Source organism: Erinaceus europaeus, chromosome 21, assembly GCF_950295315.1.
Source record: "Erinaceus europaeus chromosome 21, mEriEur2.1, whole genome shotgun sequence".
Lineage (NCBI taxonomy): Eukaryota > Metazoa > Chordata > Mammalia > Eulipotyphla > Erinaceidae > Erinaceus > Erinaceus europaeus.
In genome coordinates this window covers 36,754,353-36,779,446 of record NC_080182.1, presented here as the reverse complement: position 1 = coordinate 36,779,446, position 25,094 = coordinate 36,754,353, and the positions used below count along the sequence as shown (strand labels likewise).

The 25,094-nt window shown below is 44.4% G+C and overlaps 1 protein-coding gene across 1 annotated transcript; it reads left to right on the top strand.

Moving 5' to 3' along the window:
- Positions 1-117: 117 nt before the first annotated feature.
- DPH3 (diphthamide biosynthesis 3) lies at positions 118-4,213 on the top strand. Its single transcript, XM_007529750.3, has 3 exons — positions 118-320; positions 444-518; positions 3,968-4,213. The coding sequence occupies exons 1-3, from the start codon at positions 213-215 to the stop codon at positions 4,031-4,033; spliced, it is 249 nt and encodes an 82-aa protein (XP_007529812.1). The 5' UTR covers positions 118-212; the 3' UTR covers positions 4,034-4,213.
- The last annotated feature ends 20,881 nt before the right edge of the window (positions 4,214-25,094 follow it).

Genomic DNA, 25,094 nt, shown 5'->3' with positions numbered 1-25,094 from the left:
CCCCGCCCCCCCCCCCCACGAGCTTAGTCATCTCTATGGCGACCGCTACCCGGTCACCTATTTGGCTTCAAAGCCAGGAGTGACGTACTAGCTGTGCGCCGGAAGTGGCTCTTGGCGAGCAAGACCGGGTGAGACCCGCCGGCTGCTAAGAAGCGATTCGTCCACGTGGAACAGCTGGAGTGACAGGCAGCCCTTTGCTGGGCGCAGTGACAATGGCAGTGTTTCACGACGAGGTGGAGATAGAGGACTTCCAGTATGACGAGGACACGGAGTCGTATTTCTACCCCTGCCCGTGTGGGGATAACTTTTGCATCACCAAGGTAACTTTGGTGGCCGCCGGGAGAAACCATTGGCACAGCCACCGAGGAGCCTTTGGTAGGGCGGGAGGGCTTGGGGGGAAAGAGATCTCTCTTCTGATCACACGGTGTCTGCTTCTGTTCCAGGAAGATCTGGAGAATGGAGAAGACGTGGCGACCTGTCCTAGCTGCTCTCTCATTATAAAAGTGATTTATGACAAAGTAAGGGGTCGAAGTGTAAAGGGTGGGAGGAGGGTGGCAGACGTGGCAGGCAGGGGCCTAGAGCAGCCTGTCTGGAAAAGACTGAGCGGACAGTCGCTCTTTAGCGTGTGTTACTAATTTAAAAGAAGGAAATTAATTGATAGAGGCTTTTTAAATATTTATTTTATTTATTCCCTTTTGTTGCCCTTGTTGGTTTTTGTTGTTGTTATTGATGTCGTTGTTGTTGGATAGGACAGAGAGAAATGGAGAGAGAAGGGGAAGACAGAGAGGGGGAGAGAAAGACAGACACCTGCAGACCTGCTTCACCGCCTGGGAAGCGACTCCCCTGCAGGTGGGGAGCCGGGGGCTCGAACCGGGATCCTTACGCCGGTCCTTGTGCTTTGTGCCACCTGCGCTTAACCCGCTGCGCTACCGCCCGACTACCTAGTTGGCATTCTTTACTTCTTCTCTAGTCATTTAAACTGTTCACACAGCCTAAACTTATTTTGAAAGGAATAGGATTTCTTACCTCCTCTGTCCAGAGAACTCCGCATTATCTTTTTCAGAAATGTAAGTCGTGCAGTTTTGCAGTTCACTTTTAGCTGATCTGTTGTTTCTCACATAAGCATCTTGACAGCAGAAAATAAATTTAATTTTTTTTGTTTAAAAAAGAAGAAAAGAGAAAACACATCAAATATCACTACCCACCCCACGGTACCCACTTTTGATCTGCACTTGGAATAGACAGCAGTTTTGAAGGGTGCACTCAAAAAGTGAGTGTAGAAAAAGTGAGGACAGGAGTCAGGTGGTAGTGCGGAGGGATAAGCGCACGTGGCGCAAAGCACAAGGACCAGCTTAAGGATCCCGGTTCAAGCCCCCGGCTCCCCATTTCTCTCCATTTCTCTCTGTTCTAGCCAACAACAACAACATAAATAACTACAACAGTAAAACAACAAGGGCAACAAAAGGGAGTAAATAAATACATTTTTTAAAGTTTTCAAAAAAAAAAAAGTAAGGACTGGGCAGAGGATAGATAAACATAATGGTTATGACTCTCATATCTGAGGCTCCAAAGTCCCAGGTTCAACCCCCCTGCACCACCATAAGCCAGAGCTGAGCAGCACTCTGGTATAAAATAAAAAAAAAGAAAGAGTAAGGACATGGCAGTTAGCCTCCTGGGAGAAAAAGACTCAAATTTAAATTATAATTTAGAAATCTACTGGTTTAGTCTTACATGAAAACATTCTGAAAAGAAATCAGAGTAAGATGTCAGGAGAACGTTGCATTTTTTTTTTAAAGATTTTATTTATTTACTAATGAGGAAGATAGAGGAGAGAAAAAGAACCAGACATCACTCTGGCACATGTGCTGCCGGGGATCGAACTCAGGACCTTATGCTTGAGCGTCCAAAGCTTTATCACTGCATCACCTCCCGGACCACGAGAAGGTTGCATTTTTAAATAAGGTGGTCACGAAAGATCTTGGCTAAAACGGAAAAGAGTGAGAGAGTGAGCATACTAAATACAGAGTGGGGGTAGGAGCAGTTGGGCAAAGGGACCTTTCAGGGAAGAGACCGGAGACAGAACAGCAAGTAAGCCAGTGGGACTGAGCAGAGTAACTGTGAGTGAGAGTCCAGCTGATGCAGCCAGTCCGGTGTGGCAGCTACAGGGGTGCTGGTGGGCTTCGGCTCTTGCAGTGACTGAAACTTGGACAAGGAAGTCCCGTGAGCCAGCTCGAGGTGTAAACGAGTGACTGACTGCTGTCCGGAGTACACTGGGATGGAGCAGGAATGGGAGTGGGAAGACAGGAAGCTGTCAGACTAACCCATGGAGGAGATGGGTAGCTTGAACCAGGCTGCTGCAGTGGAGGTAGTGAGAAGCATTTATAGTCTAATTACATTTTAGAAGGTAAGGATTTTCTTACTGGTTTGACTATAGAATATCAGGGGAGATAAGGATAATTTCAGCGGGGTCTCCATAACAGAAAGATACTTCCTATCAGCCGAGGATTGATGACTGCTTGTATAGGGGCTTGAGAAGTTATTTTCGTCATCCAGGTGGACTGGTTAAGGCAATTGGACATTTAAGTAGTTTGGAATTCTTTTTTTTTTTTTTTTTTTTTGCCTCCAGGGTTAGTGCCGGGGCTCAGTACCTGCACCATGAATCCACTGCTCCTGGAGGCCATTTTTCCCCCTTTTGTTGCCCTTGTTGTTGTAAAGCTTTGCTGTGGTCATTATTGTTGTTGTTGATGTCATTCGTTGTTGGATAGGGCAGAGAGAAATGGAGAGAGGAGAGAAGATAGACACCTGCAGACCTGCAACCGGGATCCTTCTGTCGGTCCTTAAACGCTTTGTGCCACGTGCGCTTAACCCACTGCGCTACCGCCCAACCCCCAAGTTTGGAATTCTAAGAAATGGTGTAAATTTCAGAGTTACCAGCAGATAGGTAGCACTGAAAGCCATCAGGTTGCTGTGAGCTCTGACTGTGAAGGTAGACAGAAATAGGCTGTGTTAGAGCTGGAAGGTACTGCGGGATATTGTGAAGGTGAAGGTGAAAATCAGGAGCGTTTTGCTAACAGTACCCCATATGCTCCAGAGATTAAAGAGGGAAGCGTCACATGAAGAGAGTGAGAGAATGGTGGGGACAGGTGGAGCTGATCCTTTTGGGGGGCGGGGGGGTTGGGGGTTGGCAGTGGCAATTTGCAAGTGAAGAGTAACCTGGAAGACAGATTTCTTGTGATAACTGGCATAAGGAAGGATAAATAGCCAAAACTTTATTTACAATGTAGCTTGCACTGCAGATTATATGTGCTAAGGAACACGAAGACCTGTGCCATTAAGTTGAAAGACATACTTACTTTGAGAAGGGTAGATGATTGACCACATCTTGAAAAATTTTTAATAAAAAGAATCATTTAAGTGGCCATTCCTGTGGAAACTTAAATGTTGTGATTTGTCTTTGTAAATGTAACTTCTGAGAAGTAACTGCTCGGAAGATGGGTATATGCTGATTTACACTGTAAGGTGCATTTGAAATTTATTGTTTGTAGAGCCAGTCTCACACCTGTGTGATTTCACTGCTCCTGGTATAACTTCTTCATTCAGCTAGAGGCAGAAAGACACAGACAGAGAAACCACAACACTGAAACTCCTCCTGGTTCCACAGTATCTCCCTGTGGTCCCAGGGGTGGATCCTGGGGATATTCATGGAAAGAAACACAGCCTCTCTGCTGCATTCTCTCTCCAGCCTGATGGTACTTGAAGTCAAACATGAATTCAGTATAAAGTGGATGCACTGTGAAATTATAAGTTCAGTGCTGACATTGACTCTTTGGGCAAGGATGAATTATTACAGCAGTGAAAAAACTAAGTTTAATCGAGTGGGACTGGTTTCATAGCAAAATGAAAGTTTACTATTACTGCATCTGTGACACAGACACTCGGTGACATACATAATTTCTTGTGGTTTTAGGATCAGTTCATGTGTGGAGAAACAGTCCCAGCCCCTTCTAGCAACAAAGAATTAGTTAAATGCTAAAGAAGACTTCAGCAGGCCAGATCATAAACATCTGGAAATGTGCCAGGCTGGAAACATCAGAAACAGTCTCCCTGGGACGTTTTCGTGGGGGCAACCACTTTGCCGTTTGCTGTTCGCCTGGAGTGCGGACCCTTCCCATCTGCTGCTGGATCCATTTCAATGAAAGAAGCAAGTCTGTGACATGCCTGGATTTCATGCTTGCAACTTTGAATTGAAAGCGTTAATTTTCCCCAATGTAGTGGAAACTAATTGCAGATCAGCGATTGCTTTCCCTCCCTTTTTGTCATTTTCAGATCTCACAACTAACTACTTCATTATGTGATAACAACATCATCTACCTCTAAGTCATTAGGATTTCTTAGTTAAAGGGGTGGGAAATAATTTTTTATTTTGCTTGGTTTAGTCCTTTCCCAGGAATTCTTCGCTTTATATTTAAGAAAATCTGTTCTCTCTTCAGTACTTTACTTGCCGTCTCCTCAGTGTGGCCATCACACTGTCAAGCTCACCATTTCCATTATGCATTGTGCGTGGAGTGTTGGCCCTGGAGTAGAAAGCGTACTGAGCTCATATTTTCCCAGGGGCTAAAAGTTGGTAGGAACTAAAATCAAAAAGTGAAGTGGTCAAAGAATGTGGAGTTTCCTTATCAACAATCTGCATGCTCTTTGAAAAGCAAGACAAAAACAACCAAAAGAAGTGAACTTGGTTCACGAAAACATGCTGATTTAGTGAATTAAATGCTCGGGTGGTTTCAAAGAAACGTGTCCCGTAGGGCACATCTCCCATAGCCTCTATAGCTCATGAGCAGACCAGACGCCCACTCTGAGAGAGAAATGTCACACTGGAGAAAAGGTAGAGATGGGCTACCATACTCTTTGCTGCAGGGCTGAGAATAACAAAAATGAGAATCGCCTTCATGAAGATTTTAAAGTTCCTTTTACAGACTGGAAAAACAGCTTGCCACAGTGAACGTCTGCCTGCTTGACGACTGTACTCTTGAGGCTACTCTCCAGGCTTGTCGCTGGGGCTCGGCGAGTGCACTGCTCCTGGTAGCCATTCTTGCCCCCTCCCCTCGGTTTTTATCGGATAGGACAGAGACGTTGAAGAAGAGGAAGATAGACACCTGCAGACTTGCGTCACTGCTCGTGAAGCATCACACTGAGTGTGGGGAGTGGGTGCTCGAACCCAAGTCCTTGTGCATAGTACTATGTCCACTTTATCGGGTGTGCCACTGCCCAAGCCCCCTCCCCATTAAAAGCAAGGATATGTGCCCCCCCCCTTTGTTTTGTTTTTTGTTTCCTAGTGGTATATGTGCAGCTGTCAAACTGAGAGAAATCACCAGCAGTTATACGCCAGAAGTGCTTAGCACCTGATAGAAAGCCTTATACAGCATTCTCTTGGGGTGAGGGATCAGGCAGCTGTTTGGGACATTGAAAGTGTCTACAGATGTTTTGGAAGCCAAGGCTGCTCACGTGAACAGAGCAGGGTGTGGGCTGACTTGGTGTGTTGGAGCTGCAGAGAGAAATGAACCATCTGGCTCATGTGTGGACAGTTAGGTAGCTCCTGGCAACATGCCACCTTCCTCTGCAGATGAATGTCAGACAAGGACAGGCAGGCTTGACGTAACCAGGAAGAAAAGTCGTCTGAGAACAAATTCCGAAGAGGATTCCGAGAGGGAAGAACATACAGGGCTCTGGAGTGATAAGCAGCACTCATGGGGCTGGTCTGTGTTTCCAAAGCTTACTAGACGGGTCATTATCCACAGAGGAACATGGCAGCATTCAGTCCTGTGATATGCAGAAAGCAAAACTGGGTTCTTTCACTTAGACTAGCTGCTTGTGTTAGGCCTGTGCCTTAGCTCAGTGGACGTTTCAGAGCACCCGGAAGTTCTCATTCAGAGTCCAGGCTGCCTCTTCTGTCTGATCCTGGCAAGGCAAGGGGGTTCCTCACCTGTACAATTAGGAGAGTGGGTCAAGTGATTTCTAAGTGTCAGGTGTTGAATTTCGGTCTTAGTAGGTTACGGGAGTTGAAACGGTCATTGAATCCTTCATAAACTAAACCATGAATTTCTGAGAGAGATTCCATTCACTTTCAGTAACTTAATATTGTCAAAAAGTGTGAAATTAGATGTTTAAAGAATCTGCAAGTACTTTATACATTTAGAAGTATTTTTCTTGGAAAGCATCTGTTTTCTTTTTTAATTTTAAAGATTTATTTCCTTTAAATGAGAGAAACTGTCACTGGAGTACATTTTTTGATATCTATCTACATTAACTTATTACCAGAAGAAGCTATATTGTGCTAAATAAATCAGATAATTCAAATCTATATGTTTTCATGTGGTTTTTCTTCCCCCAAACACCAGCATTTTATACTGAAAGATTTTTATCTAAGTTTCAGTATTATAGGTCTTTTACTTCTTTGGTTAGGTTTACTCCTAGATAGTTTATTGTTTTTGTTGCTATAGTAAAAGGAATTGATTTCTGGATTTTAACTTCTTCTAACTCTTGTTTGCATAGAGGACTTTTGAATGTTAATTTTGTAGCCTGACACCTTACTGTATTACCTGATGATTTCCAAAAGCTTCTTGCTGGATTCCTTAGGTTTTTCTATGTATATTCTCATGTCATCTGCAAATAGGGAGAGTTTGACTTCTTCTCTTCCGATCTGTATCCCTTTAATTCCTTGCTCCTGCCTGATTGCTATGGCAAGAACTTCCAACATTATGTTGAACAGTGATAGTGGGCAGCCCTGTCTAGTACCTGATCTGAGGGGAAACACTTCCAGTTTTCACCATTGAGTATCATGATGTTGGCTGTAGGCTTGCTATATATAGACTCCACTATCTTCAGGAGTTTTCCATCTATTCCCATTTTTTTGTAGTGTTTTGGTCATAAAGGGATGTTGGATTTTGTCAAAGGCTTTCTCTGCATCTATTGATATGACCATGTGGTTTTTGGTCTTGCTTTTGTTGATGTGGTGGATCACGTTGATTGATTTACGTATATTAAAGCAACCTTGCATGCCTGGGATAAACCCCACTTGGTCATGATGAACAATCTTTTTAATATACTGCTCTATCCGGTTGGCTAGAATATTGTTCAATATTTTAGCACCTATGTTCATCAGAGATATTGGTCTGCAGTTTTCTTTTTTGGTTGTGTCCCTGTCTGCTTTTGGTATCAAAGTGATGTTGGCTTCATAGAAGCTGGCAGGGAGTATTCCAATGTCTTCAGTCTTCTGGAAGACATAAAAGTAGAGGTATTAGTTCTTCTTTGGAGGTTTGGTAGAATTCATTTGTAAAACCATCTGGGAAGCAGGGCGGTAGCACAGCAGGTTAAGCACAGGTGGCGCCAAGCGCAAGAATCTGCATAAGGATCCTGGTTCGAGCCCCCAGCTCCCCACCTGCAGGGGGAGTCACTTCACAGGCGGTGAGGCAGGTCTGCAGGTGTCTATCCTCTCCCCCTCTGTCTTCCCCTCCTCTCCATTTCTCTGTCCTATCCAACAACGACAACAACAATAACTACAACAGTAAAACAAGAAGGACAACAAAAGGGAAAATAAATATAAAAAATAAAATAAACCATCTGGTCCAGGACTTTTATTTTTGGGAAGATTTTTGATAACTGTTTCAATTTCATTAGCTGTGATGGGCCTGTTCATGTTATCCACTTCCTCTTTACTTAGTTTTGGAAGTTGGTGGGTATCTAGGAAATCATCCATTTCCTCCAGGTTCTCCAGTTTGCTGGCATATAATTGTTCATAGAAGCCTCGCATGATATGTTGAATTTCTGCGGTGTCTGTTGTGATATTTCCTCTTTCATTTAGTATCTGATTTATTTGGGTCTTCTCCCTTTTTTGTTTTGTGAGTCTGGCTAAAGGTTTGTCGATTTTGTTCACTCTTTGAAAGAACCAACATTTACTTTCAATGATCTTTTGTATGGATTTCTTATTTTCAATGTTACTGATTTCTACCCTAACTTTAGTGATTTCTGTCCTTCTGGTTGCTTTAGGGTTCCTTTGTTCTTCTTCTAGATCTTTAAGATGTGCAATCAGGCTGTTTATTTGTGCTTTTTCTTGTTTCCTAATGTATGCTTGTATGGCTATGAACTTCCCTTTCAGTACTGCCTTAGCTGTGTCCCAAATATTTTGATAACTTGTGTCTTCATTTTCATTAAACTCTCGAAACATTTTGATTTCTTCCTTGATTTCCTCTTGGACCCAGTAGTTGTTAAGTAGTGTACTGTTGAGCTTCCACATTTTGGGACTATTACTAGTCTTTTGTTAATTGTTAAGTGTTAGTTTAATTCCACTGTGGTCTGAGAAGATGCTTGGGATGATTTCAATGCTCTTGAATTGGCTGATGCTGGCTTTGTGGCCTAACATATGGTCTACCCTTGAGAATGACCCATGTGGATTTGAGTAAAATGTGTATTCCATTTCTTGGGATGAATGACTCTGAAAATGTCCAATAGTTCTAGTTTATCTATCTCCTCATTTAGCTCCCTTATGTCTTTATTGATTTTCTGCCTGGATGATCTGTCAAGTTGAGAGAGTGGGGTGTTGAAGTCCCCTACTATGACTGTGTTGCTGTTAATATATTGCTGTAGCTCTTTCAGTAGATGTTTGATGTATTTAGATGGCTTCTCATTGGGTGCATAGATGTTAATAATTGTTAAGTCCTCTTGATTGATCCTCTGAGCATTAAGTAGTGTCTATCTCTATCTTTCTTAATCTTATCTATTTTAAAGTCTATCGTGTCAGATATGAGAATAGCTGTTCCTGCCCTTTTCTGTGGGCCATTGGCTTGTATGATAGTTTTCCATCCTTTCACTTTGAGTCTGTGTTTGTCTTGTTGTGTTAGGTGGGTTTCCTGTAGACAGCATATTGTTGGGTTGTGTTTTCTGATCTATCTTCCTACTCTGTGTCTTTGAATAGGTGAATTCAGGCCATTGACATTTATTGATATCAAAGATTGAAGATATTTTAACACCATTCTTATAGATTTGTAGAGTGTCCTGATATATGGCCTATTTATGGTGGCCTGTTTATAGGAGACCTTTCAGAAGTTCCTTCAGGGCAGGCTTGGTGATGGTTGCTTCCTTCAGCTGTTTGTCTGAGAAGGTTTTGATTCCTCCATCTAGTCTGAATGACAGTCTAGCAGGATACAGTATTCTTGGTTGAAGCCTTTCTCACTCATGTATCTAGACCCTGTGTCTATTTTCCCCCCTTTGGTCATCTGGGGGCCTTATGCATGTATGACTTCACTGCTCTGGGTCACTTTTTCATATATATATGGAGACAGACAGAAAAGGAGGGAGACTACAGCATGAGGACTTTTCCCCAGTGCCTCTGTGACACGTCCATGTGTTATCTGGGCTTAAGCCTGGGCAGTGAGCATGGAAAGACACACATCCTACTGGGTGAACCATCTCTTCATCTCCGCTAGGCTTTGATGCACCCTCCCTGAATCTGCTCTGATACTTGGAAACTAGTCATCTTTTATTCATCTCTATTTCTCTTGCTTGCTCCCTCTCTCTCCCTCCCTCCCTATCCCTCTCCCTTTCTCCGCCTCCTCCCCCTCCTTCTCCTTCTTCTTCTCCTCCTTTTTCTTCTCTCTCTCTCTCTCTCTCTCTCTCTCTCTCTTTCTCTCCAGATAGAAGCAGAAGGCAGGCAGGGAGGGAGAGAATATGGTGGGGTCCAAGCTCAAACCTGGGTCACACACACAGCAAAGCTGCTTACTGTCCCAGTGAGCGATTTTACTGAGTCTGACGACTCTGATGTGTCTGTGGGTCAGCTAATACCTCGTGAGTCTGCTGGGCTTGGTCAGCCCTGGCTGGGTCTGGCTGGGGTGTCTCCTAAGTTGAGTCTGGGTAGAGGATGGTTCCATGTCATTTCCCTTTCTCCTCAGAGACACAGTGACAACACGGAGGCAGATGGAACACAGAAACAAGTCAGCCACTCTCACCTTGCAGGAAGGTATCTGACAACCATATCGGAGGACTCATTCTTGCTATATTTCTGTTTTGAAGTGAGAAAGACTCTGGCTGTATTTCCACATTCAAATTCAGAGCAGCATAACTCTGTTAATAGCTGGTTAATATTTCCAGTGTCAGCCATAAATATCCACTTGGAGATACCTGTCAGCCCTAATTATAGAGAGATACAGTGTCCTGTGCTCCTGCATCATCATTAAAAGCAAGATGTGATTCCCATGGGGACCTAGACTTACTGATGTGTCTATTTCCTAGTGGCTAGAGCTTTGGGATGAGTCACAGTGAGTATTTTTATTACAGCAATTTTCCTAATACAGCCAGCCCAGCAGTGCCCAACTCTTTGTCACCTAGACTGTTGCAAGTCAGGTGAGCAGCTCTCCTTTCAAGTTCAGTATTGTCTACGTGGCTATCTCATGACCCTGGACCTTGAGATCTTGAATAGAATCTAGCAGATAGAACTTAGATGTTTCTAGAGAAAGTGTAGCTCGCTTAGGACTTGTTCATCTGGCTTTGGCTAAACACTTGCCACACACTACACTGAGCTGGAAGAGGAACCTCCAGAGAAGGGAGCCATGAGGGAGCTTTCTGCTTAGACAGTGTTGAGGGCCTGGGTGGTGGTGCAAGGATCTTGGTTCAAATCCCTGGCCCCCACCTGCAGGGGGAAATTCTCACACATGGTGAAACAGTATTATAGCTTCTCTTTCTCTCTCAATTTCTCTCTGCCTTGTCAAAGAAATTAAGGAAGGAAGGGAGGGAGGAAGAGAGAGAAAGGAAGAGAAAAGGAAGAAACTAAAATTACTATTTTTTAAATTACTGCTTATGAAATAATAGTTTTTTTTAGTGATTTAATAATGGTGAACAAGATTGTAAGTTAACAAGGGTATAATCCTATATAGTTCCCACCACCAGAGTTTTGTGTCCCATCCCCTCCATTGAAAACTTCTCTAGGGAGTCGGGCGGTAGCGCAGCAGGTTGAGCACACGTGGTGCAAAGCGCAAGGACTGGAATAAGGATCCCGGTTTGAGCCCCTGGCTCCCCACCTGCAAGGGAGTCAGTCGCTTCACAGGTGGTGAAGCAGGTCTGCAGGTGTCTGTCTTTCTCTCCCCCTCTCTATCTTCCCCTCCTCTATTTCTCTGTGTCCTAACAAATCAATAACAACAGTAATAACTCCAACAACAATAAAACAACAAGGGCAACAGGAGGGAAAATAAATAAATATTTTAAAAAATTAAAAAGAAAAAAGAAAACTTCTCTATTTTCTTATGTAAGTATGGACCAAAATTCTTTATGGGTTGCAGAAGGTCTGGTTTCTGTAATTGCTTCTCTGATGGACATGGGTGTTGGCAGACTGGTCCATAGCCCCAGCCTGGGAATCCAAGATTATTAATAGTTACTCACATGCCCCAAATGGGCAAGCAGTGTCATTCAGTTTCTAAACAGGCTCCAAGCAATGATGCTTATGAGAGCTGAGCCTAATCCCTGTGTGAGAAGTTAAAAAATAATACTAGAATGACTTTACGAAGGAACTTTCACAGGACAGAAGCACTTGTCACCAACAACGTGTGTTGAAGGTATGTGTCAGCAGCAAAGGGATGGGGAACTTTGTTCTCCCTGCTAAGCGTGCCCTCGTCATCGGCACTGAGGACACTGACCAGCCGGCTCCCGCTCTTCTCATGCGCACACGTGTCCCGTCCCATCTGTGGGCTCAGTGGGTCAGCGTCCTGGGTGGTGAAGGCAAGGACGCAGTGTCACTGCTCGGGCTAGGCTCGCTCCTAAACTAGAGGCAGGAAAGAAATGTCTTTCTAAGTCCCTTGTCAGCTCCATGCTGATGCCACTGGCAGCAAGAGAGTGAGGCAGCAGGGAGGTTGTCATGGCCTGCCTGAAGGGGCAGCCTCCATGTGAGGGCTGGGGGACGGGGAGAAGGAAGGAAAGAAAGAAAGAAGTGGAGGGAACACAGTCTGGAGAATGCCTGTGAACTAAGAATGTGCAGGGCCTGTGGGGAAGCCAGAGCCCTACTGGAACCTTGGCAGCCAAGCCCACTCCAGCTTGCAGAAGGGGCTTACAGCCAGCACCTCCCTGAGCCCATGTGTCTCCTCTCTCTCTCCCTCTCCCTTTCCCCCCCTCCCTCCCTCCCATGTGTTCTTTTTCCCCAAAGATATCCTGCTTGATGTAGCTACCCTGCTGGACCCTCGTTTGCAGGCCCAAGCCAAACACAGCCATGTTGACAAGTCTTGGGGACATTCTGAGGCAGCCCTCACTGAGCAGGGCCTTTGAGTTCTGGAGCTGCACTGTCCAACCTGGTTCTCAACACCACTGTTATTTTTCTTTGTGGCTGATTTAACACCGATTATGACAGGGTAAGATAGTAAGAGTAAAGCTTCACACTTACATGAGTGTGTGTGTACCATCTCCCACACCCCACCAGGCTCTAGTGTCACTATTCCAAAGGGACCCTCTTTTCTCTGCCCCACCCCATTCCCTTCCCTATCTCCTCCAGTGGTCACCAGAGTTTTCACAGAGTCTGAGAGTCACTTTGGTTATTCTTTTCTTTTCTTCTTCTTCCTTTTTTTTTTTTTTTTCCTCCAGGGTTATTGCTGAGGCTCGGTGCCAGCACTACAAATCCTCTGCTCCTGGAGGCCATTTTTTTTCACTTTGTTGCCCTAGTTGTATTTATTGTTATTATTGTCATTGCTGTCGTTATTGTTGGATAGGACAGAGAGAAATGGAGAGAGGAAGGGAAGACAGAGAGGGTGGGGAGAAAGACAGACTCCTGCAGACTTGCAACACCGCCAGTGAAGTGACCTCCCCTCCTACAGGTGGGGCGCCAGTGGCTCCAACCTGGATCCTTCGCCCATCCTTGCACTTTGTGCCATGTGCACTTAACTTGCTGCGATACCACCTAGTCCCCCACTTTGGTTATTCTTATTTCTGTGCATTCTCTTTTGTCTGAGATGTCTACAGTTCACATAGGTGTGAAACCACACAGCAGAAATGTCCCCATAGTTCAGTGGGACCAGCATTCTCTATTCCCCTACTTTGGGACTGGTACCCACCTTGCAGGATAACCGGCGTTCACTGACACCCACCTCAAAGAATTGATACCTGTGGCCTTAGGGAAATTATTTGCTTTTTCAGGTCGTTTCTTCAGACAATAAGTACATTGGAAAGTGTCAGGTTCAAGGTAGCAGTTTCTGAATTCAAAATAAAGGTACAACCCGCCCCACGCTGGTCCCCTGTTCCGCTCAGCTTCCAACACGCTGAGTGTTTGAACAGCCATCTGGGATCCTCAGTGGGCGGACGGAGCTGCAGGACACGGCGATGCTGGGGAGGAAACAGGGCCTTTGCCCCCAGCCCATCAGCCCATTGGGGTCTAAGCCACGAAGCAAACTTCCTGCTACCACTTGCGGCAACTGGCCAGGCACCTTCTTAGTTCTGCCACTAGATGGCGCAAGCTGACAAAGCCCTGGGGAAGAAAGCAAGGCGGGGTGAGCTCTGACTCTCCTGAACTGGCGTCCGTCCTTTGTTAGTTTTGTGAGCTGCAAGCCTGTCTCCTCTTCCATCAACTGGAGGTGAAGAACACCACTTTGGGAGGTGGATGCAAAAACCCAGGCGACTACTGGCGTTGGTGAGCATAGTAGCCGCGCAGAGTTGCTGCTCGCCTCCATATGCGGCCCCTGTTATGCCTGATCGCCCTCACATGAGGGCAGGAAACTGGCAGGAAAGGAATCTGCCAGTTTCTTTGTTGCTCTTATCCCCTGGGGCTTGGATCACTGAGGCTGAGGCGTTGAGCTGTTTAAAAAATCCCCCAGGTTGTCCGCCTCACTCAGAGGAGCTTTGCACTCCTACCTCACCCAGAACGTGACTGCTGTTTAGAGATTTGTCCCCTTCCACCCCTGTTGTATTTATTGTTATTGCTGTCATTGTTGTTGGATAGGACAGAGAGAAAGGGGACTCTTGTCTCACCCTGACAAGGTCTAGGAAACTGCCACATTATACCCCAGGGAGATAAAGGCCCCAACCATTAGGCTGGGTACAAGTGGCAGCGCCCCACCCCCGCAGTTTCATTGAAGGTCTGCATCAGACCAGGCCACCAGAGGGGACAAAACCGAACCAGAAAGTCTCCAGGTTTGAGTAAAGGCAGAAAACAAGAATGCCTGGCAAGCTGCCACATGGCCAGCCCGCCCCCCCAACCCACCCACCCCCTGCCCAAACACAAGTAGTTTCTTTTTAAAATACATTTCATTATTCATTTTTGTATAGAGACAGAAATTGAGAGAGAAGGGAGGGATAAAGAGAGAGAGAGAGAGAGAGGCTGCAACACTGATTCACTATTTGTGAAGCTTCTCCCTGCAGTTGGGGACCAGGAACTGAACCCAGGTCCTTATGCAAAGAAGTATATTTTCCTTTCCCTACTCTCTCCTCTCCTCTCATCTCCTCTCCTTTTTCCTTGTACACCAGATTTATCACTGGGGCTTGGAACCTGGATGGCAAATCAGTTACTCTAGAAAGGCACTTTTTCCCTTTCTTTCTTTCTTTCTCTCTTTCTTTCTTTCTTTCTTTTATTTAACAGGACAGAGAAAGAAAGAAATTGAGAGGAGAGTGAGAGATAAGAGAGAAATAGAGATACACACTTACAGATCTGCTTCACCGCCCATGAAGCTCCCCCTTGCAGGTGGGGACTGGTGTCTTGATCCTGAACCGGGTTCCTCACACATGGATGGTAATGCGCTCTCAGTGGGTGTACCCACCAGCAGTATCCTTTCTTTTTTTTTTATTTTTTTTATTTTTTATTTTTTTATTTAAGAAAGGATTAATTAACAAAACCATAGGGTAGGAGGGGTACAACTCCACACAATTCCCACCGCCCAGTCTCCATATCCCACCCCCTCCCCCGATAGCTTTCCCATTCTCTATCCCTCTGGGAGCATGGACCCAGGGTCATTGAGGGTTGCAGAAGGTAGAAGGTCTGGCTTCTGTAATTGCTTCCTCGCTGAACATGGGCGTTGACTGGTCGGTCCATACTCCCAGTCTGCCTCTCTCTTTCCCTAGTAGGATGGGTCTCTGGGGAAGCTGAGCTCCAGGACACATTGGTGGTGTCTTCAATCCAGGGAAGTCTGGCCGGCATCCTGATGACACCTGGAACCTGGTGACTGAAAAGAGAGTTAACATACAAAGCCAAACAAATTGTTGAGCAATCATGGACCCAAAGCTTAGAAAAGTGGAGAGTTAGTATTAGGGAGATACTCACTGCAAACTCTAGTATACTTCTGCTTTCTTACTTTGGTGCCATATTCCAAACTCAGTCAATTTCTGCTTTGCGTTTCTACTTCTTTTTTTTTTTTTTTTACATGCATAACATTCCCCAGATTCCCATTTAGCAATACAACCCCCACTATTTCATTCATCATTTTTCATGGACCTGTATTCTCCCCACCCACCCACCCACCCCAGAGTCTTTTACTTTGGTGTAATACTCCAATTCCATTTCAGGTTCGACTTGTGTTTTCTTTTCTAATCTTGTTTTTCAACTTCGGCCTGAGAGTGAGATCATCCCATATTCATCCTTCTGTTTCTGACTTATTTCACTCAACATGATTTTTTCAAGGTCCATCCAAGATCGGCTGAAAACGGTGAAGTCACCATTTTTTACAGCTGAGTAGTATTCCATTGTGTATATATACCACAACTTGCTCAGCCGCTCATCTGTTGTTGGACACCTGGGTTGCTTCCAGGTTTTGGCTATTACAAATTGTGCTGCCAAGAACATATGTGTACACAGATCTTTTTGGATGGATGTGTTGGGTTCCTTAGGATATATCCCCAGGAGGGGGATTGCAGGGTCATAGGGTAGGTCCATTTCTAGCCTTCTGAGAGTTCTCCAGACTGTTCTCCACAGAGGTTGGACCAATTGACATTCCCACCAGCAGTGCAGGAGGGTTCCTTTGACCCCACATCCTCTCCAGCATTTGCTGCTGTTACCTTTTCTGATGTGTGACATTCTCACAGGAGTGAAGTGATATCTCATTGTTGTCTTGATTTGCATTTCTCTGACAATCAGAGACTTGGAGCATTTTTTCATGTGTTTCTCGGCCTTTTGGATCTCTTCTGTGGTGAATATTCTGTCCAATTCCTCCCCCCATTTTTGGATGGGGTTATTTGTTGTCTTGTTGTTGAGTCTGGTAAGCTCTTTATATATGTTGGTTATTAAACTCTTATCTGATGTATGGCATGTAAAGATCTTCTCCCATTTTGTGAGGGGTCTCTTGATTTGGGTAGTGGTTTCTTTTGCTGTGAAGAAGCTTTTTAATTTGATGTAGTCCCATAGGTTTATACTTGCCTTAGTCTTCCTTGTAATTGGATTCGTTTCATTGAAAATGTCTTTAAAATTTATGCGGAAAAAAGTTCTTCCAATATTTTCCTCTAAGTATCTGATAGTTTCTGGTCTAACATCCAAGTCCTTGATCCACTTGGAATTTACTTTTGTATTTGGTGAAATACAGTGATTCAGCTTCATTCTTCTGCATGTTTCAACCCATTGTTTCCAACACCATTTGTTGAAGAGACTCTGCTTTCCCCATGTAATAGTCTGGGCCCCTTTGTCAAAGATTAGATGTCCATAGGTGTGGGGCCTCATTTCTGGGCTCTCAATTCTATTCCACTGGTCAGTGTGTCTGTTCATGTTCCAGTACCAAGCAGTTTTGATGACAATGGCCCTATAATATAGTTTGAGATCTGGCAGTGTGATGCCTCCGGTTTTGTTCTTTTTTCTCAAGATTGTTTTGGCAATTCTAGGTCTTTTCTGGTTCCAGATAAACATTTGTAGCATTTGTTCTATTCTCCTAAAAAATGTGCTTGGGATCTTGATGGGGATAGCATTAAATTTGTAGATGGCTCTGGGTAATATATTCATTTTGATGATGTTAATTCTTCCAACCCATGAGCATGGAATATCTTTCCACTTCTTTGTGTCTTTTTCAATTTCTTTGAGTAGTGACTCATAATTTTCAGTATACAAGTCTTTCACTTCTTTGGTTAGGTTTATTCCTAGATATTTTATTGTTTTTGTTGCTATAGAAAAAGGAACTGATTTCTGGATTTCAATTTCTTCTAACTTAGTGTTTGCATAGAGGAATGCCACTGACTTTTGAATGTTAATTTTATAGCCTGACACATTACTGTATTGCCTGATGATTTCCAAAAGCTTCTTGCTAGATTCCTTAGGTTTTTCCATGTATACTATCATGTCATCTGCAAATAAGGAGAGTTTGACTTCTTCTCTTCCAATCTGTATGCCTTTAATTCCTTGCTCCTGCCTGATTGCTATGGCAAGAGCTTCCAACACTATGTTGAATAGTAATGGTGATAGTGGGCAGCCCTGTCTAGTACCTGATCTGAGGGGAAATGCTTCCAGTTTTTCACCATTGAGTATGATGTTGGCTGTAGGTTTGCTATATATAGACTCCACTATCTTCAGGAATTTTCCATCTATTCCTATTTTTTGTAGTGTTTTGATCATAAAGGGATGTTGTATTTTGTCAAAGGCTTTCTCTGCATCTATTGATATGACCATGTTGTTTTTGGTCTTGCTTTTGTTGATGTGGTGGATCACATTGATTTATTTACGTATATTAAAACCAACCTTGCATGCCTGGGATAAACCCCACTTGGTCATGATGAACAATCTTTTTGATATACTGCTGTATCCGGTTGGCTAGAATTTTGTTCAATATTTTCGCATCTATGTTCATCAGAGATATTGGTCTGTAGTTTTCTTTTTTGGTTGTGTCCCTGTCTGCTTTTGGTATCAGGGTGATGTTGGCTTCATAGAAGCTGGCAGGGAGTATTCCAGTGTCTTCAATCTTCTGGAATACTTTTAAAAGTAGAGGTATTAGTTCTTCTTTGAAAGTTTTGTAGAATTCATTTGTAAAACCATCTGGTCCAGGACTTTTATTTTTGGGAAGATTTTTGATAACTGTTTCAATTTCATTAGCTGTGATGGGCCTGTTCATGTTATCGACTTCCTCTTTACTTAGTTTTGGAAGTTGGTAGGTATCTAGGAAATCATTCATTTCTTCCAGGTTCTCTAGCTTGGTGGCATATAGTTGTTCATAGAAGCCTCGCATGATATGTTGAATTTCTGCAGTGTCTGTTGTGATTTCTCCTCTTTCATTTACTATCCGATTTATTTGGGTCTTCTCCCTTTTTTGTTTTGTGAGTCTGGCTAAAGGTTTGTCGATTTTGTTTACTCTTTCGAAGAACCAACATTTACTTTCATTGATCTTTTGTATGGTTTTCCTATTCTCAATGTTATTTATTTCTGCCCTAACTTTAGTAATTTCTGTCCTTCTGGTTGCTTTAGGGTTCCTTTGTTGTTCTTCTTCTAGGTCTTTAAGATGTGCAATCAGGCTGCTAATTTGTGCCTTTTCTTGTTTCCTAATGTGTGCTTGTATAGCTATGAACTTCCCTCTTAGGACTGCTTTAGCTGTGTCCCAAATATTTTGATAGCTTGTGTCTTCATTTTCATCGAACTCTCGAAACATTTTGATTTCTTCCTTGATTTCCTCTTTGACCCAGAAGTTGTTAAGAAGTGTACTGTTTAGCTTCCACATTTTGGCACTGTTACTAATCTTTTGTTGATTGTTAAGTGTTAGTTTAATTCCACTGTGGTCTGAGAAGATGCTTGGGATGATTTCAGTGCTCTTGAATAGGCTGATGCTGTCTTTGTGGCCTAACATATGGTCTACCCTTGAGAATGATCCATGTGGATTTGAGTAAAATGTGTATTCCAGTTTCTTGGGATGAATGACTCTGAAAATGTCCAATAGTTCTAGTTTATCTATCTCTTCATTTAGCTCCCTTATGTCTTTACTGATTTTCTTCCTGGATGATCTGTCAAGTTGAGATAGTGGGGTGTTGAAGTCCCCTACTATGATTGTGTTACTGTTAATATATTGCTGTAGCTCTTTCAGTAGAAGTTTGATGTATTTAGATGGCTTCTCATTGGGTGCATAGATATTAATAATTGTTAAGTCCTCTTGATTGACTGATCCTCTGAGCATTAAGTAGTGTCCATTCCTATCTTTTTTAATCTTATCTATTTTAAAGTCTATCATGTCAGATACGAGAATAGCTGTTCCTGCCCTTTTTTGTGGGCCATTGGCTTGAATGATGGTTTTCCATCCTTTCACTTTAAGTCTGTGTTTGTCTTGTTGTGTTAGGTGGGTTTCCTGTAGACAGCATATTGTTGGGTTGTGTTTTCTGATCCATCTTCCTACTCTGTGTCTTTTAATAGGTGAATTCAGGCCATTCACATTTATTGATATCAAAGATTGAAGATATTTTAACGCCATTCTTGTAGAGTTTTAGAGTGTTTTGATATATGTTCTATTTGTGGTGGTCTGGTTGTTTATAGGAAACCTTTCAGAACTTCTTTCAAGGCAGGCTTGGTGATGGTTGCTTCCTTCAACTGTTGCTTGTCTGAGAAGGTTTTGATGCTTCCATCTAGTCTGAATGACAATCTAGCAGGATATAGTATTCTTGGCTGAAAGCCTTTCTCATTGAGCACGCGATAGATATCTTGCCATTCTCTTCTGGCCTGTAGTGTTTGTATGGAGAAGTCTGCTGCTAATCTTATGGGTTTTCCTTTGTAGGTGACTCTTTGTTTTTCTCTTGCAACCTTGAGGATCCTTTCTTTATCCTTATTCCTTTCCAATCTAAGTATGACATGTCTTGGTGTCTTTAGGTCTGGGTTAATTCTGTTTGGGACCCTCTGGGCTTCTTGAATCTTTATGTCTTTGGTGTTGTCTGGACTAGAGAAATTTTCAGCTATTATGGCCTGGAGAATGCTTTCTTCCTCCCCTTCTCTTTCTTCCTCTGGTAAGCCAATAATGCGTATATTGTTTCTTTTGAAGTCATCCCATAGGACTCTGTTGTTGTTTTCAGCATCTCTTAATCTCTTTTTGAGGTCTTTTACTTCTTCTTTAGTTGTCTCTAATTCATCCTCAATCTTGCTAATTCTGTCTTCAGCCTCATTGATTCTATTCTCTCTGCCCTCTACTGCTTTCTGGAGTTCATCTATTTTGTTGCCCTGCTCTGATACTGTTTTAGCTTGTTCAGCTAGTTGCCTTCTTAGCTCAGCAATTTCAGCTTTCAGCTCTCTAATAACCATGAGATTATTAGAATTTTCTTCCATATTCTCATTTGTCGTTCCTGCATTTCTGATTACAATTTTTTTCAAATTCTTTACTCACTCCTGTTATTATTTCCTTAGCTAATGTTTGGATGTTGAACTCGTTGTTTTGTGCTTCGCCCTCTGGAGGACTTTTAGCTGGACTCTTGTCCTGGTTCGAGTCTCCAATATTTTTTCTTGTTGTTTTAACCATTTTATATAAGTTAACAGTTTTTTCAATCCCTGAGTTGGAGTTCAGTGGTGTAAAAGCCTTTTTTTTTTTCCCTGTAGGCTATGGTAGCCTGAGGGCTTTTAAACTATCAATAGGCTTCTTGGCTTAATCACTGACTCCTGACCAAGAGATAAAGCAGGGTGTGGCAGAGATAATCCAGTGGTTATGCAAAGAGACTTTCACAGCCCTTCAGCTATGCCACCGAGGTATAGGTCTTCTCCTGAGTTTCCCGGTTAGATCTCTGTGCCCTGGTGTCCCTCCCTTTTGCTGCTCCAGATTCTGAGGGTAGTAGCAATGGAGACTCAGAGTTGTACTTGGTGAGTCTCTGGGGAGTCCTTTCCTCCCTTCAGCTGTCCCCTTGTTGGTGGAGCAGACTGGAGGTGGTGTCTCCACTGACAAACTGTCGAACTGTTAGCAGTCACTTAATCTCTCCTTAGGCCCCTCTCTCCTCTCTGTCACCAGCCACGCGTGTTTGTACTCACGGGTGATTTACTGGGTTTCTGTGGTCATTCTAGTCCTGTCTTGTTTCGGTCCGGGTGGTCTCCTTTGGTATTCCAGGCCCGACCCTGCTTAGCTTCCGAGATCAGACGAGATCGGGCGTGTTCAGGGTGGTATGGCCGTAGACGCACACAGCCCTTTCTGCCGGCCTCAAGAAGCCAAAGCAGCAGTATCCTTTCTAATGGCAGCTAACCCCATTCTGTTCCACCCACACCCTACCAAGACAAGAGTATCAAGATGCCTGATCATAAAAATCATTCTTCTGGGGGCCTGGGCAGTAGCGCAGCAGGTTAAGCGCATATGGCTTGAAGCACAAGGACCGGCGTAAGGATCTGGGTTCGAGCCCCCAGCTCCCCCCCTCAAGGGGGGGGTCACTTCACAGGTGGTGAAGCAGGTCTGCAGGTGTCTGTCTTTCTTTCCTCCTCTCTGTCTTCCCCTCTTCTCCATTTCTCTCTGTCCTATCCAACAACAGCTATGACAACGATAACAACTACAACAAACACTACAACAAGGGCAACAAAATGGGAAAGATAGCCTCCAGGAGCAGTGGATTCATAGTGCAGGCACCGAGCCCCAGCAATAACCCTGGAGGCAAAAAGAAAGAAAGAAAGAAAGAAAGATTTTTTAAAAAAAAATTATTTATGTATGAGAAAGATAGGAGGAGAGGAGGAGAGAAAGATATCACTCTGGTACATGTGCTGCCAGAGATCAAACTCGGGACCTCATGGTTGAAAACCCAGTGCTTTATCCACTGCACCACCTCCTGGACCACAGAGAAATCATTCTTCTGACAGCAGGCAGGACATTCAGGCTTCTTGGACCCCTTTTCCACATCACCAGACGCCAGCTCTGGCCTCCTTGGTCTCTGATATGTCTTCTACTGTAAAGCCTGCGGCTTCCCACAGTGCACAGTCAGTAAACTGAACTGTGATGATCACAGGTCTGGTCCTGCTGGTGCTGGCTGGTGACAGAATACCCCCAAAGGAGGGTGGCCAGTGCTGACGTCCTACTCAGGAGAAGGCCCTTGGGTGCCTGTCATCTCAGCTACCAAGATGCCCAGGGGAACCCTATGGAAGGGCATTTGGGGGCCTGGCCCAGTAGGACATTTGTGGGTTGGTGCTGTTGCAGATTTCGGTGTCCAGTGTCGTACCCCTGACTCTCCTGAGATCTCAGCCTCAGCTCTGCCGAAGAGTCATCTTTCACCCTGACACTCAAGCCCACACCCTACACGTTTCTACCCTGAGGCCTTCTCTGAAGCCTCGGAGGCCTGCTCTGCTCTTCAAGAGAAACCTGCAAGGTGACGGGAGAGAGTCATGGCTTCAGGAGCACCCTTTAACCTGCACAGGAGGAGAGCCAGCTGGCAGGGAAATGCCTCAGCCCACTCTCCTTCAAGTTGAATGTTCTGGAACATATATAGTCTTTATTTATTTATTTTCCCTTTTGTTGTCCTTTTTTATTGTTGTTGTAGTTATTATTGTTGTTGTTACTGATGTCGTCGTTGTTGGATAGGACAGAGAGAAATGGAGAGAGGAGGGGAAAACAGAGGGGGAGAGAGACAGACACCTGCAGACCTGCTTCACGGCTTGTGAAGCGACTCCCCTGCAGGTGGGAAGCCGGGGGCTCATACCGGGATCCTTCCGCCGGTCCTTAACGCTTTGAGTCACGTGCGCTTAACCCGCTGCGTTACTGCCCGACTCCCTTGAACACATTTTTGTAGTCTTAGTCCATTGCCTACAACACTCTTACGTAGGCCTCTCCTCTCTTCCTGTCTCACCCTATTCTCGTATTACTGCTTTCTAGGGTCACCTCCCAAATAATGCACCTGGACCTAAGTCTTTTTCAGGTAGTTAGCCTCCTCCCCTAACACACACACACACACACACACACACACAACCACAGACACACACACACACACACACACACACACACACACACACACACACACACACACACACACACCCCAGAGCATCATTCAGCTCTGGCTTATGGAGGTATAGAGGATTGAACCTGTCACCTTTAGGGCCTCAGGCATGCAAGTCCTATATTCTAATATGCTGAGCTATCTCTCCCTACAACTAGTCATTGTTTACAACTTGAAGTCTGTCTTTTTAAAAATATTCCCTTTTGTTGCCCTTGTTGTTTTATTGTTGTAGTTATTATTGATGTCATTGTTGTGGGATAGGACAGAGAGAAATGGAGAGAGGAGGGGAAGACAGAGAGGGGGAGAGAAAGACAGACACCTGCAGACCTGTGAAGTGACTCCCCTGCAGGTGGGGAGCCGGGGGCTCCAACCGGGATCCTCACGCTGGTCCTTGCTTCATGCCACATGCCCTTAGTCCGCTGCGCTGCAGCCCAACTCCCTTGAGGTCTCTTTTGTGTCCCACTTGGCAAGCATTTCAAAAGGCACATTTGATTTTGCTTTCCCAGGACTGTTTCTGAAATATCTCTGTCTTTCCAAACACCAGAGAGAAAATCAGCTTTGAGTCTGTGCTATCACAATGTGTAGCCAAGACTATATTTGTCAATTTTCTGATGCAAAGGTGACTTGGAAATCTCACCCAATCTCAGAGTTCAGAAAACAACTAGGACAAAGACCCTGGATGTGCCATGAATATTTATTTATAGATTTCAAAACTGGAATATAACTGGAAAATAACTCTAAGTCGGGAATAATCACTCTTGAAGTCACACCATTCTGTGGGCTGTTGGTAATAAGCACATTACGTAGCAATTTGGCGTTGCCCTTTGCAGGCCATCTGAAACCCAGTGATTGAAATCTGTCAGAGAGTAGGCTTCCCTTTCTCCAGCTCTACCCTTCCGACTGTCGACTGGGTGCTGTTCATCTCCAGTGGTTGCTGGCTGGACTACGAGGTCACGTGAAACGGGAACCAAAGGGCTTCTGTTTTGCACCTGCCTTCTGTGAAGCCGTGAGACTCTCCAGAGGCCTCCAGACCCTGCTGTGCAGTAGCTTCATCTACTCACGGGGAGCAGATGGGGGGACAGGCTGTAACTGTTGTCTGGTGCAGAATTCTGGACCAACTTCCTGGACCCCACACCCTCCTAGATCCCACAGGAACAGTCACTGTCAACCCCACTCAGAGTCGGAGTGCTCTCTCTCTCCCTTGCATGGGTCCTGTTCCCCTCTCTTCTTTCAGTGCTGGGGGAAGGTGTGGTGAGCCAAACCTCATTCATGGAAACGTGCATTCTTCCTTTGTCCTCTAGAACACGCACACCTGCCTTCCATGTTTCTTTTAGGAAACAAATAGAAAGTTCCCGCTCAGAAACAGGCAGAGAATAATTGGATTTTATTGATGGTACTTTGGGGCCATAATCTTTTTCCAGAAGGTATTAATAAATATAAAAATGGGCATCAGGTGGTGGTATACCTGGTAGAGTGCACGTGCTACCATGCCTGAGGACCTGGGTTTAAGCCCCCCAGTCCCCACCTTCAAGGGGGAAGTTTCATGAGCAGTGGAGCAGTGCTGCATGTCTCTCTCTCTCTCTTTCACTCACTCTATCTCTCTTTGTCTCTTACCCTCTATAAAAAAAAAAAATGACTGCCGGGAGTCGGGCGGTAGCGCAGAACAAATTGTTTAGTAAGCAGGAATCTAAAGGCAAGAACATAGCAGATGAGATTTGGGGGTCTTCATGTTGGAAGAAGCTAGGAAGACTATTTTAGGTCTATTCCAAAGGGCTCATGACTTTACTAATTTTTGCCTGAGCCTGACAGCTAACATGCAGGTGGGCTAAAAGTATTGTCTGGGGAGATGGTGTCAGAGTTGGGAATAGGACTAGAAAGCTGGATCAGGGCAGAGAGTAGCTTCCAAATATGGAGAAAGTATATAAATACCCTTAACTGTGGACCCCATCTATCTGACCTAGGGCCCATGTCTCTTCATATTTAGCACAGGAGCCTGTGTAACCTCTGCATCCCTGCAGGTCTGAGCTTGGTCATGGCCAGGAACATTCTAGGCTGCACTCATTTCAGGACCTATCTTCCTCGAGTGGCAGAGTGTGTTGACCCAGCCTCCCTTCAGAGAGTGGGGCAGTTTCTACCACTGTTGTTCTACATTGAGAGAAAGGTCCTGTAGAGGCCCACAAGAGGGTTTCTGATGTTCCTGATGGAGATGACCAGTGATGGTGGAGAGAGGGATCTGTTAGAGGTCTAGG

Bases quoted from the DNA above. Each gene is read 5' to 3' on its own strand.
- DPH3 (XM_007529750.3), top strand. From the start codon at position 213: ATGGCAGTGTTTCACGACGAGGTGGAGATAGAGGACTTCCAGTATGAC. The intron at 321-443 runs GTAACTTTGGTG...CTTCTGTTCCAG, and splicing joins ATAACTTTTGCATCACCAAG to GAAGATCTGGAGAATGGAGA. The intron at 519-3,967 runs GTAAGGGGTCGA...TTGTGGTTTTAG, and splicing joins TAAAAGTGATTTATGACAAA to GATCAGTTCATGTGTGGAGA.